Raw genomic sequence first — 16703 nt, 5'->3', positions numbered from 1 at the left:
AATATCTGAAAGTTATATTAGGAAAATTGTAACTTTGTAATCTGAATATTTTCCTTGGTGCCCCGACTTCCTAGTTAATTACAGTTACATGATTAATCAGGTTAATCGCGTAATAATAATTACAGAGAGTTATTTGATAAGTATGTCTTCAGTTTTAATGATGCCAAAGACACGACAACAGATACTAGGCCTATGCATCAGAAACATCCTTATCCAACTCTATATCATGTCACATTTCAGAGACTAAGCCTGCTCATCAGAAACATCCTTATCCAACTCTATATCATGTTACATTACAGAGACTAAGCCTGCTCATCAGAAACATCCTTATCCAACTCTATATCATGTTACATTACAGAGACTAGTCCTTCGCATCAGAAACATTCTTATCTGAATCCATCTCTGCTCCATATCATGTCACGTGACAGACTAGGCCTGAGCATCAGAAACATCCTTATCCAACTCCATATCAATACATATTCCAGAGTCTAGGCCTGTGTATCAGAAACATCCTTATCTAACTACCAAGCATGTCACGTTACAGACACTAGGCCTGAGCATCAGAAACATCCTTATCTAAATCCACATCATGTCACGTTACAGACTAGGCCTGCACATCAGTCAACATCCTTATCAAACCCCACATCATGTCACGTGACAGACTAGGCCTGCACATCAGTCAACATCCTTATCAAACCCCACATCATGTCACGTGACAGACTAGGCCTGCACATCAGTTAACATCCTTATCAAACCCCACATCATGTCACGTGACAGACTAGGCCTGCACATCAGTCAACATCCTTATCCAACTCCACATCTTCCCCACATCATGTCACGTTACAGAGACGAGGCCTGAGCATCAGAACGCTGTGGGTGTAGTAGGAGCTTTTAGTGTTGTTGTTATCGTTTGTGTTGTTTCGTAAATTCATAAATGTGAAAAGCCTATTTGACATCAGACCGTAACACCATCATGCACATGTCCTCTGTTCTGTGAGAAAAGACAATCAGAGGCCTATCCGACTAGACTACCATGCATGTCTATGATACCATGTCCTGTCCTGTTTGTCAGATGCCAAAGCATATTATCGTATCATTTTTGTGTTTGCCAAAAAGTGTCTGCACGAATCACAATCAATCTGTTTCGGATCCAACATAAAATGTAAGTCCTTAATTCCACATTGACCTCTGACATGGTAACAAGGTTTTACCAAGCTTAACATTCTTATTTTATTCTAAATGCAGTTTACATGCATAGTCAGCTAGGCCGCGCCCCCCGTCTCCCAGCAGCAAACAGAGAAATCTGCTTATTTCAGCATTGCATCGCCACACAGAGCAGAAGGACTGTTGACTCAGTTTAATTGACTGAATGAACACAACAGCTTAATGGTGGGCGATGTGGGCGCGTCCTCTACAGTGACGACACAGCCGCAGGAAGACAATATTGATAATTTAAAAAAAGCGCTTGACCTGTGACCTGATCTGTTTTCTCACCATTGTCTGTCCATAGCATGAACACTTGGTTTATCTTCATGCATTGATAAAGACATCCTTCAGACCACAAGCAACCATAATATCATAACTGGTTTAGCCAGCACTCAATGTTCAGCAGTAGGCTTACTGACTGCACTAGTCCAATTAACAATGCCATTTCAGCCAAGTCTCCAACAAGAGGTGTGTGTGTCAGTATAGCTATCTGTGACAGGGTTGTATACTGTATGAGGGGAGTGTGTGTGTGATATTAATGTATCTGTTCTTACCAGCAACTGTAGTCTTTGATCTTCTCTGTGCTCCTTCTGGTGGGAGTGGCTGTGGGTGGGGGCGGGGCCTGGCGGAGTTGGGATCACTCGCGGCCCCTCCTCCTCTCTGGGAGTCTCCTCACACCTGGCTGGAGCCTCATTTAACGCCAAGAATTGGGTCTCTGCTACAACCTGTCAGAGGCACAAACCATGGAGGTTCACAATCATGCCTTAATAATTCAAGCTGACCTGATAGGCCAATAGATTACAGAAGCTAAAGAATGGGGTAAGGCAGGGGCAGACCTTAACACCTGGAGTATTACATAAGACAACGTAATGAAGCACATCACACAGAAGTGACTCTGTAGGGCTAAAGGAGCAACACTAGGTCAAATACAACCTAGACTGTCAGACAGAGGTGAAAAGCCCTTCATTCAAATCTAGGTTCCATGACTAAACTATTTTCCTTGCCTAATGGCTAGATTGAAAAAGAGCTTCAGCTAACTGGATCTAAGCATCATTGCCCACCTAACAGAGCTGCGTCAAACAAAGTGACTAAGAGAACATAGTGTCCTGTAATACCAACCTGACTGATGTTTACTGTAATATCAACCTGACAGATGTTTACTGTAATATCAACCTGACGGATGTCTACTGTAATATCAACCTGACTGATGTCTACTGTAATATCAACCTGACTGATGTCTACTGTAATATCAACCTGACTGATGTTTACTGTAATACCAACCTGACGGATGTTTACTGTAATATCAACCTGACTGATGTTTACTGTAATATCAACCTGACTGATGTTTACTGTAATATCAACCTGACTGATGTTTAATGTAATATCAACCTGACTGATGTCTACTGTAATATCAACCTGACTGATGTTTACTGTAATATCAACCTGACGGAGGTCTACTGTAATATAATCCTGACTGATGTCTACTGTAATATCAACCTTACTCCCAGCCCCAACCAATTGACAGATAGACCGACTGGGATTATAATCCAGCTCTCCTCCAGCCTTCCTTCCTAGTGGCCTGACTTCTGTACACAGTCACCTAATCCACAGAGAATCCCTCCAGCCGGAAACGTGACTCACATACAGCAGAGGGAGAGAGACAGAGGAGAGATACCTACCCCCTCAACCTGGATGTAAATCTTAATGATTCTTTAGAAAGGAGTCCCTCCTCTCTTTGAATGAATATTCCTTTAAGATTATAATACACTGCTCAAGAACATTCTCAGAGTTAGGATTGAGAGAGTCCTTGTGAACCCGTATTTAATAAACGTCTCAGAGTACTGATCTAGTATCAGGTATCCCCTCTTTCATTACGACAAGGCAAAACTGAATCAGTATTGATATTCCTAATCTGAAGTCCAGCAGAGGGCTGTCATGACTGTCCATGAGAATCCAAATAGGTCAGATCAGGTTTGCAATGAATAACTTCAATCAGACCCCCTCTCACCCTAGAGGTGGAAGGAAAGAACTAGTGGGGGTTAACAACTCACGTCCTGTTGTAAATCAAAGGAGAAGATTCAGCCCTGAGCTCTCAAGATTCACCAAAGGAATGTGCTTTGTTTCAACAGACTTTATCCCGCTGAAACTCTAACACGTTCAAAAATGAATACTGGAACAATATTTATAACATAGAACATGGGGAATGGTCAATCTATAGAACACTAATGTAATTTTGTTTGTTATTTTGTGATGTCATTAAAAATATTATAAAGGAAATACTGTAACTTGGAAAGTATACCCACTACATATATGAAGTTTCCATACTCTGCATTGTGCATGTAATATGAAAAATTATGAAAGTGTTTTTGTTAAGAGAGGGAGGGAGGTGATTTGAGAAGCTATAAGAGAACTTTGCACAGTGACTAGTTATTGCCTGGAGTGAGGTTAGGGAGCGTACCAGCATGCCGGAATCGGCCATTTCGAGCAAACTGTATAATGATGTGTAAAGAAAAAAACACATTAGACCAGAAAAACATGCAGCTGCACGTTAAAAGTGGTTTGAACTTTGAATCTCAACACGAGGTGAAGACGATAAACTCACCTCCCGGACAATCACTTGTACGGCTGATAAGCTTTTCTAAGTAAAGTATCTTCGAAAGCGAATTTAAGTAGGACCATCCTGTTACTATGCTCAAACCATCGTGTTACGCTACTCTCATCACCCCACTGGGAACCATCGACATGGCTGGCTAGCCTATCTTCAAAGAAGCATCTTCAAGAGCGAATGGAAGGAAAATCAACTCTGTTGTTCTGTTCAGGACTACATGACAAGTCACCGGAAAACAGACAACTACGAAGAAGGACAACAGTAGAAGAGTTGTTGGAATCATTTCGGACAATCAAATCCTTACAAGCTTTCCCCGAAAAGGCCCAACCCCCTTTTCAAGGCTGCCCTGTTCACCGAGAGATTCCCGGCGAACCCAGGCATTTCACGTAAATACATTGATGATTTCTTTCTCAAAGCGGGCAGCGGTTCGTGTGCAAAGTATATGGTTACTGAAGGTGAGAGTAGTTTCTGAATGTACCAATGCTAAGTGTCTCTGTCCCTCTCCATCTCTTCTTTAACAAACAGCCATGTTGTTGTCATTCCGCTAGGGATGTCAATAACCGGTGCAGAGTGTGTGTGTTTATCCTGTGTTCCCATTTAATTAGCTTGTAAATAAATAACTAAACCAATTTCGGTAGTGCTGAATCATAAGTAAGGCTGGGGTTTTAGCAGATGCAAGGAGGCTACGACTGTTCAGAATGATGATATGATATGAGGTTATGATTAATTAGTTGACTGTTTATAGATGTGATAGGTAAATACCTTATAGAGTTTAATTCGGGAGATGGTAACTCTTTAAAGAAACACTCTCGTGGTGCCACAGATCCTAATGAGTTAATTGTAACATGATTCATTTAAATCGGGTAACAATTAAACATAGTTACTTAATTTAATAAATAACAGTCTTCAGATTAATGTTAAAGTCACGACAGGGCTGTGGCTGGGGCACTTAGTGTAGGGGGAGTGGATCTGGAGAACATGGGGGGAGTGGATCTGGAGGACATGGGGGGAGTGGATCTGGAGGACATGGGGGAGAGGATCTGCAGCTGGAGGACATGGGGGGAGTGGATCTGGAGCTGGAGGACATGGGGGGAGTGGATCTGGAGGACATGGGGGAGTGGATCTGGAGGACATGGGGGGAGTGGATCTGGAGGACATGGGGGGAGTGGATCTGGAGGACATGGGGGGAATGGATCTGGAGGACATGGGGGGAGTGGATCTGGAGGACATGGGGGGAGTGGATCTGGAGGACATGGGGGGAGTGGATCTGCAGCTGGAGGACATGGGGGGAGTGGATCTGGAGGACATGGGGGGAGTGGATCTGCAGCTGGAGGACATGGGGGGAGTGGATCTGGAGGACATGGGGGGAATGGATCTGGAGGACATGGGGGGAGTGGATCTGGAGGACATGGGGGGAGTGGATCTGGAGGACATGGGGGTAGTGGATCTGCAGCTGGAGGACATGGGGGAGTGGATCTGGAGGACATGGGGGGAGTGGATCTGGAGGACATGGGGGGAGTGGATCTGGAGGACATGGGGTGAGTGGATCTGGAGCTGGAGGACATGGGGGACTGGATCTGGAGGACATGGGGGAGTGGATCTGGAGGACATGGGGGGAGTGGATCTGGAGGACATGGGGGAGTGGATCTGGAGGACATGGGGGGAGTGGATCTGGATCTGGAGGACATGGGGAGAGTGGATCTGGAGGACATGGGGGGAGAGGATCTGGAGGACATGGGGGGAGAGGATCTGGAGGACATGGGAGGAGAGGATCTGCAGCTGGAGGACATTAGTGTCATATCCTTGTCACCCTGGCTTCAGCGGGTTAAGAGTCAGGAATCAGGTGTCTAATTGTATCTACTTATCTACTGCTGTAGCTAGGCTAGTGCACCCGAGGCCACGTCTCAGAAACAAGATCAGGGGCAGGTGATCAAGCTGAACCCCCCCCCCCTTTGTTATTTACTATTTATTTCTGCAACAACACCCTCATTCATCACAAATTGTAAGCAAGCTAGTTACAGTGCCTGCTAAAGAAATGATTGACATGGGGAAAAAGAGGGCGGGCTATCAGCTGATCATTGATGTGGATAATTGATGTAAATCTGCTAGTTACGTAGCTCGATATTTTTTCAAGGGCACTTGGCGAGTGGGAGGGCAAAGGGGGCAGGTGCTCGGGTACAGGTAGGACTCCTATCTTTGCACGTGCCTGAACAGGATCAAACTAAGGACCAGCCGGTGCGATGTGAAGAAGAAACCCTCTCCGAAGTGACTGCTTAAATCTCCTTGAAGTGACAGCTCAGTGCTGCTAGCCATTTGCTATGAGACCACACAATACATCAGGCAGGTAAAGTAACTATATTTGGGCTCATATCCCTCATTATTAGGGTTACTATGAGTTGAAATCCTTTCAAGGAACATCAGGACTGGTAAAGAATACCTACTAGAATAGAACGTTAGAAAACTGTCTGTCAGTACACCTAAGCCCAGTCCATTGTTGCAGGTCAGTGCGGCAGTGATAGCAGGCCGGTCCCCTGAGTTCAGATAGGCATGTATAAAGGAGTGAATTTGAGTGTTTGCCCACAATGCTGAGGTTCAGAGATCAGAGCCACAGATTATCAGAGTTATCAGGCAGTGTGTCATACGGGTCAGGTAGTATCTGAGGGGAAGACAGAGAGACAATGATTCATAATGCCTCATGTGTAGAGTGAATCTCATTTATTAACATGCCAAAATAGACCCAATGAGCCTAATGTATTAATCAAATTAGTCACATTATGTAACAGAACAGTCAAATATGTGGACTATTTTGAAGTTGAAAAGTACATAGTGATACATAGTATTTTGTAATGTGAACAGTCAATGTTGCACGGCTCTATTTAGGCAGCCAAATGTCTTGCTGTGTGTAATCCTGTACTGAGTTTGTGTTTTCAGCGCCCCATGCTGACAATGACCTATCACTGAGAGCCCAGCCAGGTGATCTGAGGGTGGCCCTGTGTCACCTGCTCTAAATGACCTATCACTGAGAGCCCAGCCAGGTGATCTGAGGGTGGCCCTGTGTCACCTGCTCTAAATGACCTATCACTGTCACAGCCAGGGCACAGCAACGTTTACTCATCATCACGTCCCTTACACCTCACCCTCATGGACATTTCGTTTTTTTAGGCGAAAGCAAAATGGTCTTTATTGGAATATACAGATTTGGTGCAAAGACATGCAGATGTTTCTTGGAACTCTCTGGAACTCTCACACACTCTGGCCTTTTCACACTATCGTGTTGACCCGAACCATACTTGACCATACCGAACCATACCGAACCATACTATACCATACCGAACCATACTATACCATACCGAACCATACTGAACCATACCGAACCATACTGAACCATACTATACCATACTGAACCATACCGAACCATACTATACCATACCGAACCATACCGAACCATACTATACCATACCGAACCATACTATACCATACTGAACCATACTATACCATACCGAACCATACTATACCATACTATACCATACTATACCATACCGAACCATACTATACCATACTATACCATACTATACCATACCGAACCATACTATACCATACCGAACCATACTGAACCATACCGAACCATACTGAACCATACTATACCATACTATACCATACCGAACCATACTATACCATACCGAACCATACTATACCATACCGAACCATACTGAACCATACTGAACCATACTATACCATACCGAACCATACTGAACCATACTGAACCATACTATACCATACCGAAACATACTATACCATACCGAACCATACTGAACCATACTATACCATACCGAACCATACTCAACCATACTATACCATACCGAACCATACTCAACCATAATATACCATACCGAACCATACCGAACCATACTCAACCATACTATAACATACCGAACCATACTGAACCATACTATACCATACCGAACCATACTATACCATACCGAACCATACTGAACCATACTATACCATACCGAACCATACTATACCATACCGAACCATACTGAACCATACTATACCATACCGAACCATACTCAACCATACTATACCATACCGAACCATACTCAACCATACCGAACCATACTATACCATACCGAACCATACTATACCATACTATACCATAATGAACCATACTATACCATACCGAACCATACTGAACCATACTATACCATACCGAACCATACTGAACCGTACCGAACCATACTATACCATACCGAACCGAACCATACTCAACCATACCGAACCATACTCAACCATACTATGCCATACCGAACCATACTGAACCATACCGAACCATACCGAACCATACTCAACCATACTATACCATACCGAACCATACTATACTATACCATACCGAACCATACTATACCATACTCAACCATACTATACCATACCGAACCATACTATACCATACCGAACCATACTATACCATACCGAACCATACCATACTGAACCATACTATACCATACCGAACCATACTATAACATACCGAACCATACTATACCATACTGAACCATACTATACCATACCGAACCATACCATACTGAACCATACTATACCATATCGAACCATACTATACCATACCGAACCATACTATACCATACTGAACCATACTGAACCGTACCGAACCATACTCAACCATACTATACCATACCGAACCATACTATACCATACCGAACCATACTGAATCGTACCGAACCATACTGAACCATACTGAACCGTAGCAAACCATACTATACCATACCGAACTATACTATATCATACTTAACCATACTGAACCATACCGAACCATACTATACCATACTGAACCATACCGAACCATACCGAACCATACTATACCATACTGAACCGTACCGAACCATACTATACCATACTGAACCATACCGAACCATACTGAACCATACTGAACCATACTATACCATACCGAACCATACCGAACCATACTGAACCATACTATACCATACCGAACCATACTGAACCATACTATACCATACCGAACCATACTCAACCATACTATACCATACCGAACCATACTCAACCATACCGAACCATACCGGACCATACTCAACCATACTATACCATGCCGGACCATACTGAACCATACTATACCATACCGAACCATAATGAACCATACTATACCATACCAAACCATACCGAACCATACTGAACCGTACTATACCATACTGAACCATACTGAACCATACTATACCATACCGAACCATACTATACCATACCGAACCATACTGAACCATACTATACCATACCGAACCATACTCAACCATACTATACCATACCGAACCATACTCAACCATACCGAACCATACTATACCATACCGAACCATACTATACCATACTATACCATAATGAACCATACTATACCATACCGAACCATACTGAACCATACAATACCATACCGAACCATACTGAACCGTACCGAACCATACTATACCATAACGAACCGAACCATACTCAATCATACCGAACCATACTCAACCATACCGAACCATACTATACCATACCGAACCATACTGAACCATACCGAACCATACTGAACCATACCGAACCATACCGAACCATACCTAACCATACCCAACCATAGTATACCATACCGAACCATACTATACCATACCGAACCATACTATACCATACTCAACCATAGTATACCATACCGAACCATACTATACCATACCGAACCATACTATACCGAACCATACCATACTGAACCATACTATACCATACCGAACCATACTATACCATACCGAACCATACTATACCATACCGAACCATACTATACTATACCATACCGAACCATACCATACTGAACCATACTATACCATACCGAACCATACTATACCATACCGAACCATACTATACCATACTGAACCATACTGAACCATACCGAACCATACTATACCATACCAAACCATACCGAACCATACTATACCATACTGAACCATACTGAACCGTACCGAACCATACTCAACCATACTATACCATACCGAACCATACTGAACCATACTATACCATACCGAACCATACTGAATCGTACCGAACCATACCGAACCATACTGAACCGTAGCAAACCATACTATACCATACCGAACTATACTATATCATACTGAACCATACTGAACCATACCAAACCATACTGAACCGTACCGAACCATACTATACCATACCGAACCATACCGAACCATACTGTACCGTACCGAACCATACTGAACCATACTGAATCGTACCGAACCATACAGAACCATACTGAACCATACTGAACCATACTGAACCGTAGCGAACCATTCTAAACCATACCGAACTATACCGAACCATACTATATCATACTGAACCATACTATATCATACCGAACCATACTGAATCGTACCGAACCATACAGAACCATACTGAACCGTACCGAACCATACTGAACCATACTGAACCGTACCGGACCGTACTGAACCATACTGAACCATACTGAACCGTACCGAACCATACTGAACCATACTGAACCATACTGAATCATACTGAACCATTCAGAACCATACTGAACCGTACTGAACCATACTGAACCATACTGAATCATACCGAACCATACTGAACCTATATTGTGCTTGCTCAAACCATACAGAACCATACACTGAGTATAACAAACATTAGGAACACCTTCCTAATATTGAGTTGCCCCACCCCGCCCCTTTGCCTTCAGAACAGCCTCAATTCGTCGGGGCATGGACTCTACCAAGGTGTCGAAAGCGTTCCACAGGGATGCTGACCCATGTTGACTCCAATGCTTCCCACATGGGGAACAACTATTTTGGACCCCCTTGTGGCCCCCCCTAAATGTGGAGTATGAAATAATTTTTACATAACACATTTTTGCTATCGTTCTTTTTTTTTTTACATCCGTTATTAGACAGTGGCAACGATGATGATTATGAACATGGTCTTTTGCCTGCTAATGCCTGCAATGCAGTGAAGAAAACGATATGACAACAATAACGTCTAATGTAACTGGCCCCCTCTAACAGTACAACTGGCCCCAGCTTGGCCCCCCCCCCCCAGTTGAAATGGTCCAGAACCGCCACTGGAAATACATTGTTTAATTGGTTTGTTTTTATCCTGATTTTGTTCTTTATTTAGACAGCAAGGAAAGAGAGGGGAAAACAAATGAGGTAGTTAAAGGACAGAAAATGGTGGACCTGTGGGTCAGAGTGAAGTTCGGCAGTTCTACCACTAAATAAAACTCCCCTAGTACGTTTCAGCTGTACTTGATCAATGTTTGGTGGTGAGCAAGCAAGAAGTCTTTATAATAATGACCATGTAATAAAGGTATGACATTATTGTTATTTTCAAATACAATCTATTTTTGAGCTTAGTTGTGGTCAATTTGCAGTGTACAAATTATTATAATTTTGTTCAGGACCCCGACCATCCAATCTGACAAAAATTGGTCCACGGCTGTATCCCAGTTGTCTACCCCGGCTCTACTCCATGAGGATGTCTACTACACTACCAACAAGCTCTACTCTATGAGGATGTCTACTACACTACCAACAAGCTCTACTCCATGAGGATGTCTACTACACTACCAACAAGCTCTACTCCATGAGGATGTCAACTACACTACCAACAAGCTCTACTCCATGAGGATGTCTACTACACTACCAACAAGCTCTACTCCATGAGGATGTCTACTACACTACTAACAAGCTCTACTCCATGAGGATGTCTACTACACTACCAACAAGCTCTACTCCTTGAGGATGTCTACTACACTACCAACAAGCTCTACTCCATGAGGATGTCTACTACACTACCAACAAGCTCTACTCCATGAGGATGTCTACTACACTACCAACAAGCTCTACTCCATGAGGATGTCTACTACACTACCAACAAGCTCTACTCCATGACGATGTCTACTACACTACCAACAAGCTCTACTCCATGAGGATGTCTACTACACTACCAACAAGCTCTACTCCATGAGGATGTCTACTACACTACCAACAAGCTCTACTCCATGAGGATGTCTACTACACTACCAACAAGCTCTACTCCATGAGGATGTCTACTACACTACCAACAAGCTCTACTCCATGAGGATGTCTACTACACTACCAACAAGCTCTACTCCATGAGGATGTCTACTACACTACCAACAAGCTCTACTCCATGAGGATGTCTACTACACTACCAACAAGCTCTACTCCATGAGGATGTCTACTACACTACCAACAAGCTCTACTCCATGAGGATGTCTACTACACTACCAACAAGCTCTACTCCATGAGGATGTCTACTACACTACCAACAAGCTCTACTCCATGAGGATGTCTACTACACTACCAACAAGCTCTACTCCATGAGGATGTCTACTACACTACCAACAAGCTCTACTCCATGAGGATGTCTACTACACTACCAACAAGCTCTACTCCATGAGGATGTCTACTACACTACCAACAAGCTCTACTCCATGAGGATGTCTACTACACTACCAACAAGCTCTACTCCATGAGGATGTCTACTACACTACCAACAAGCTCTACTCCATGAGGATGTCTACTACACTACCAACAAGCTCTACTCCATGAGGATGTCTACTACACTACCAACAAGCTCTACTCCATGAGGATGTCTACTACACTACCAACAAGCTCTACTCCATGAGGATGTCTACTACACTACCAACAAGCTCTACTCCATGAGGATGTCTACTACACTAACAACAAGCTCTACTCCATGAGGATGTCTACTACACTAACAACAAGCTCTACTCCATGAGGATGTCTACTACACTAACAACAAGCTCTACTCCATGAGGATGTCTACTACACTACCAACAAGCTCTACTCCATGAGGATGTCTACTACACTACCAACAAGCTCTACTCCATGAGGATGTCTACTACACTACCAACAAGCTCTACTCCATGAGGATGTCTACTACACTACCAACAAGCTCTACTCCATGAGGATGTCTACTACACTACCAACAAGCTCTACTCCATGAGGATGTCTACTACACTACCAACAAGCTCTACTCCATGAGGATGTCTACTACACTACCAACAAGCTCTTCTCCATGAGGATGTCTACTACACTACCAACAAGCTCTACTCCATGAGGATGTCTACTACACTACCAACAAGCTCTACTCCATGAGGATGTCTACTACACTACCAACAAGCTCTACTCCATGAGGATGTCTACTACACTACCAACAAGCTCTACTCCATGAGGATGTCTACTACACTACCAACAAGCTCTACTCCATGAGGATGTCTACTACACTACCAACAAGCTCTACTCCATGAGGATGTCTACTACACTACCAACAAGCTCTACTCCATGAGGATGTCTACTACACTACCAACAAGCTCTACTCCATGAGGATGTCTACTACACTACCAACAAGCTCTACTCCATGAGGATGTCTACTACACTACCAACAAGCTCTACTCCATGAGGATGTCTACTACACTACCAACAAGCTCTACTCCATGAGGATGTCTACTACACTACCAACAAGCTCTACTCTATGAGGATGTCTACTACACTACCAACAAGCTCTACTCTATGAGGATGTCTACTACACTACCAACAAGCTCTACTCCATGAGGATGTCTACTACACTACCAACAAGCTCTACTCCATGAGGATGTCTACTACACTACCAACAAGCTCTACTCCATGAGGATGTCTACTACACTACCAACAAGCTCTACTCCATGAGGATGTCTACTACACTACCAACAAGCTCTACTCCATGAGGATGTCTACTACACTACCAACAAGCTCTACTCCATGAGGATGTCTACTACACTACCCACATTTTCACATTTAAGTCATTTAGCAGACACCCTTATCCAGAGTGACTTACAGTAGTGAATGCATACATTTCATTTCATGCATTTTTTTTTTTTGTACTGGCCCCCCATGGGAAACAAACCCACAACCCTGGCGTTGCACACACCATGCTGGCATTGCAAACACCATGCTCTACCAACTGAGCCACAGGGAAGACTAGCATGATGGGAACTAGGCCAACACACAATATGACCTACCTTCTAGCCTGGGTCCATGCTTCCTAAAGCATGATGGGAACTAGGCCAACACACAATATAACCTACCTTCTAGCCTGGGTCCATGCTTCCTAAAGCATGATGGGAACTAGGCCAACACACAATATAACCTACCTTCTAGCCTGGGTCCATGCTTCCTAAAGCATGATGGGAACTAGGCCAAAACACATACGGCCTGGACAATGCAACACAAGGCCCGTTCCGTAGCTAAACAGAGGGCTTAAACACGACACACAAAGCTTGATTTATACCTCGACTACAACTTACTAAACCACACTGGCCTGTAGCCAAAGCATGGCTCATGATTACTATAGCACATGTACCCATCATTTACACGAGGCCAGGTCCATGCTTCCTCAAGCACCCTACACATTCTATAGGTGTAGACCCTATAGACTAGGCCAGGTCCATGCTTCCTCAAGGACCCTACACATTCTATAGGTGTAGACCCTATAGACTAGGCCAGGTCCATGCTTCCTCAAGGACCCTACACATTCTATAGGTGTAGACCCTATAGACTAGGCCAGGTCCATGCTTCTTCAAGGACCCTACACATTCTATAGGTGTAGACCATATAGACTAGGCCAGGTCCATGCTTCCTCAAGCACATACCCTACACATTCTATAGGTGTAGACCCTATAGACTAGGCCAGGTCCATGCTTCCTCAAGGACCCTACACATTCTATAGGTGTAGACCCTATAGACTAGGCTAGGTTCATGCTTCCTCAAGCACATACCCTACACATTCTATAGGTGTAGACCCTATAGACTAGGCCAGGTCCATGCTTCCTCAAGCACCCTACACATTCTATAGGTGTAGACCCTATAGACTAGGCCAGGTCCATGCTTCTTCAAGGACCCTACACATTCTATAGGTGTAGACCATATAGACTAGGCCAGGTCCATGCTTCCTCAAGCACCCTACACATTCTATAGGTGTAGACCCTATAGGCTAGGCCAGGTCCATGCTTCCTCAAGCACCCTACACATTCTATAGCTGTAGACCCTATAGACTAGGCCAGGTCCATGCTTCCTCAAGCACCCTACACATTCTATAGCTGTAGACCCTATAGACTAGGCCAGGTCCATGCTTCCTCAAGCACATACCCTACACATTCTATAGGTGTAGACCCTATAGACTAGGCCAGGTCCATGCTTCCTCAAGGACCCTACACATTCTATAGGTGTAGACCCTATAGACTAGGCTAGGTTCATGCTTCCTCAAGCACATACCCTACACATTCTATAGGTGTAGACCCTATAGACTAGGCCAGGTCCATGCTTCCTCAAGCACCCTACACATTCTATAGGTGTAGACCCTATAGGCTAGGCCAGGTCCATGCTTCCTCAAGCACCCTACACATTCTATAGCTGTAGACCCTATAGACTAGGCCAGGTCCATGCTTACTGCTGCAGTGTTACATCCCATTCAGTGAGTGGAGCCCCGGGCCTGGATAGGAAGCCTTAAGCACATGGTTGTAATCCCTGTGGTGGACTACTGAAATGACTAACTGAATAGCTTCTTTTCAAATCACCTTAACGAATTGGCCTGGTTACTGGTTTGGTTTTCACTTTTAATACAATTACATAGCATCATCAGTGATATACTGCTATCATCATGCTGCTATGTCCCCAGTCCTGGTGGTCACTAAGTCACAGACAATATGCTGCTATGTCCCCAGTCCTGGCCTGGCGGTCACTAAGTCACAGACAATATGCTGCTATGTCTCCAGTCCTGGTGGTAACTAAGTCACAGACAATATGCTGCTATGTCCCCAGTCCTGGCGGTCACTAAGTCACAGACAATATGCTGCTATGTCCCCAGTCCTGGCGGTCACTAAGTCACAGACAATATGCTGCTATGTCCCCAGTCCTGGCGGTCACTAAGTCACAGACAATATGCTGCTATGTCCCCAGTCCTGGTGGTCACTAAGTCACAGACAATACGCTGCTATGTCCCCAGTCCTGGCGGTCACTAAGTCACAGACAATATGCTGCTATGTCCCCAGTCCTGGCGGCCACTAAGTCACAGACAATATGCTGCTATGTCCCCAGTCCTGGCGGTCACTAAGTCACAGACAATATGCTGCTATGTCCCCAGTCCTGGCCTGGTGGTCACTAAGTCACAGACAATATGCTGCTATGTCCCCAGTCCTGGTGGTCACTAAGTCACAGACAATACGCTGCTATGTCCCCAGTCCTGGCGGTAACTAAGTCACAGACAATACGCTGCTATGTCCCCAGTCCTGGCGGTAACTAAGTCACAGACAATACGCTGCTATGTCCCCAGTCCTGGCGGTAACTAAGTCACAGACAATATGCTGCTATGTCCCCAGTCCTGGCGGTAACTAAGTCACAGACAATACGCTGCTATGTCCCCAGTCCTGGCGGTCACTGAGTCACAGACAATATGCTGCTATGTCCCCAGTCCCTGGTGGTCACTAAGTCACAGACAATATGCTGCTGTGTCCCCAGTCCTGGTGGTCACTAAGTCACAGACAATATGCAGCTATGTCCCCAGTCCTGGTGCTCACTAAGTCACAGACAATACGCTGCTAGTTGCTGTCTAAATTCCCACATCTGGAATCTGACATTTCTGACTGACCGACAGTTACAAAATAGGTTTTGGGGACAGGTGTCACAGTGACTCGACTAGTAGGTCTCGGCTCATGCCCCTTCAGCTTGCAGACAAGTGTTATGGCACCTCCGTAAACCAGGTGGGAGTTACAATGTGGGATTTAGTGAAATGAATATTGAAAAGCAATAAAGAT

At 44.3% G+C, this 16703-nt stretch overlaps 1 protein-coding gene across 2 annotated transcripts in view; it reads right to left on the bottom strand.

The window, feature by feature from the left end:
• tspoap1 (TSPO associated protein 1) overlaps positions 1–16703 on the bottom strand; it is a 209868-nt gene that overhangs the window by 80212 nt on the left and 112953 nt on the right. For both annotated transcript variants that reach the window (XM_082974773.1, XM_082974774.1), the window contains exon 6: positions 1761–1931. In XM_082974773.1, the coding sequence (XP_082830899.1) occupies positions 1761–1931 (171 nt within the window). The remainder of the gene's footprint in view (positions 1–1760; positions 1932–16703) is intronic.

The sequence above is a fragment of the Salmo salar genome, chromosome 04, assembly GCF_965601325.2.
Source record: "Salmo salar chromosome 04, fSalSal1, whole genome shotgun sequence".
In the NCBI taxonomy this organism is placed as follows: domain Eukaryota; kingdom Metazoa; phylum Chordata; class Actinopteri; order Salmoniformes; family Salmonidae; genus Salmo; species Salmo salar.
The sequence above is the reverse complement of the archived record's forward strand: the minus strand, read 5'-3'. Positions and strand labels throughout refer to the sequence as shown.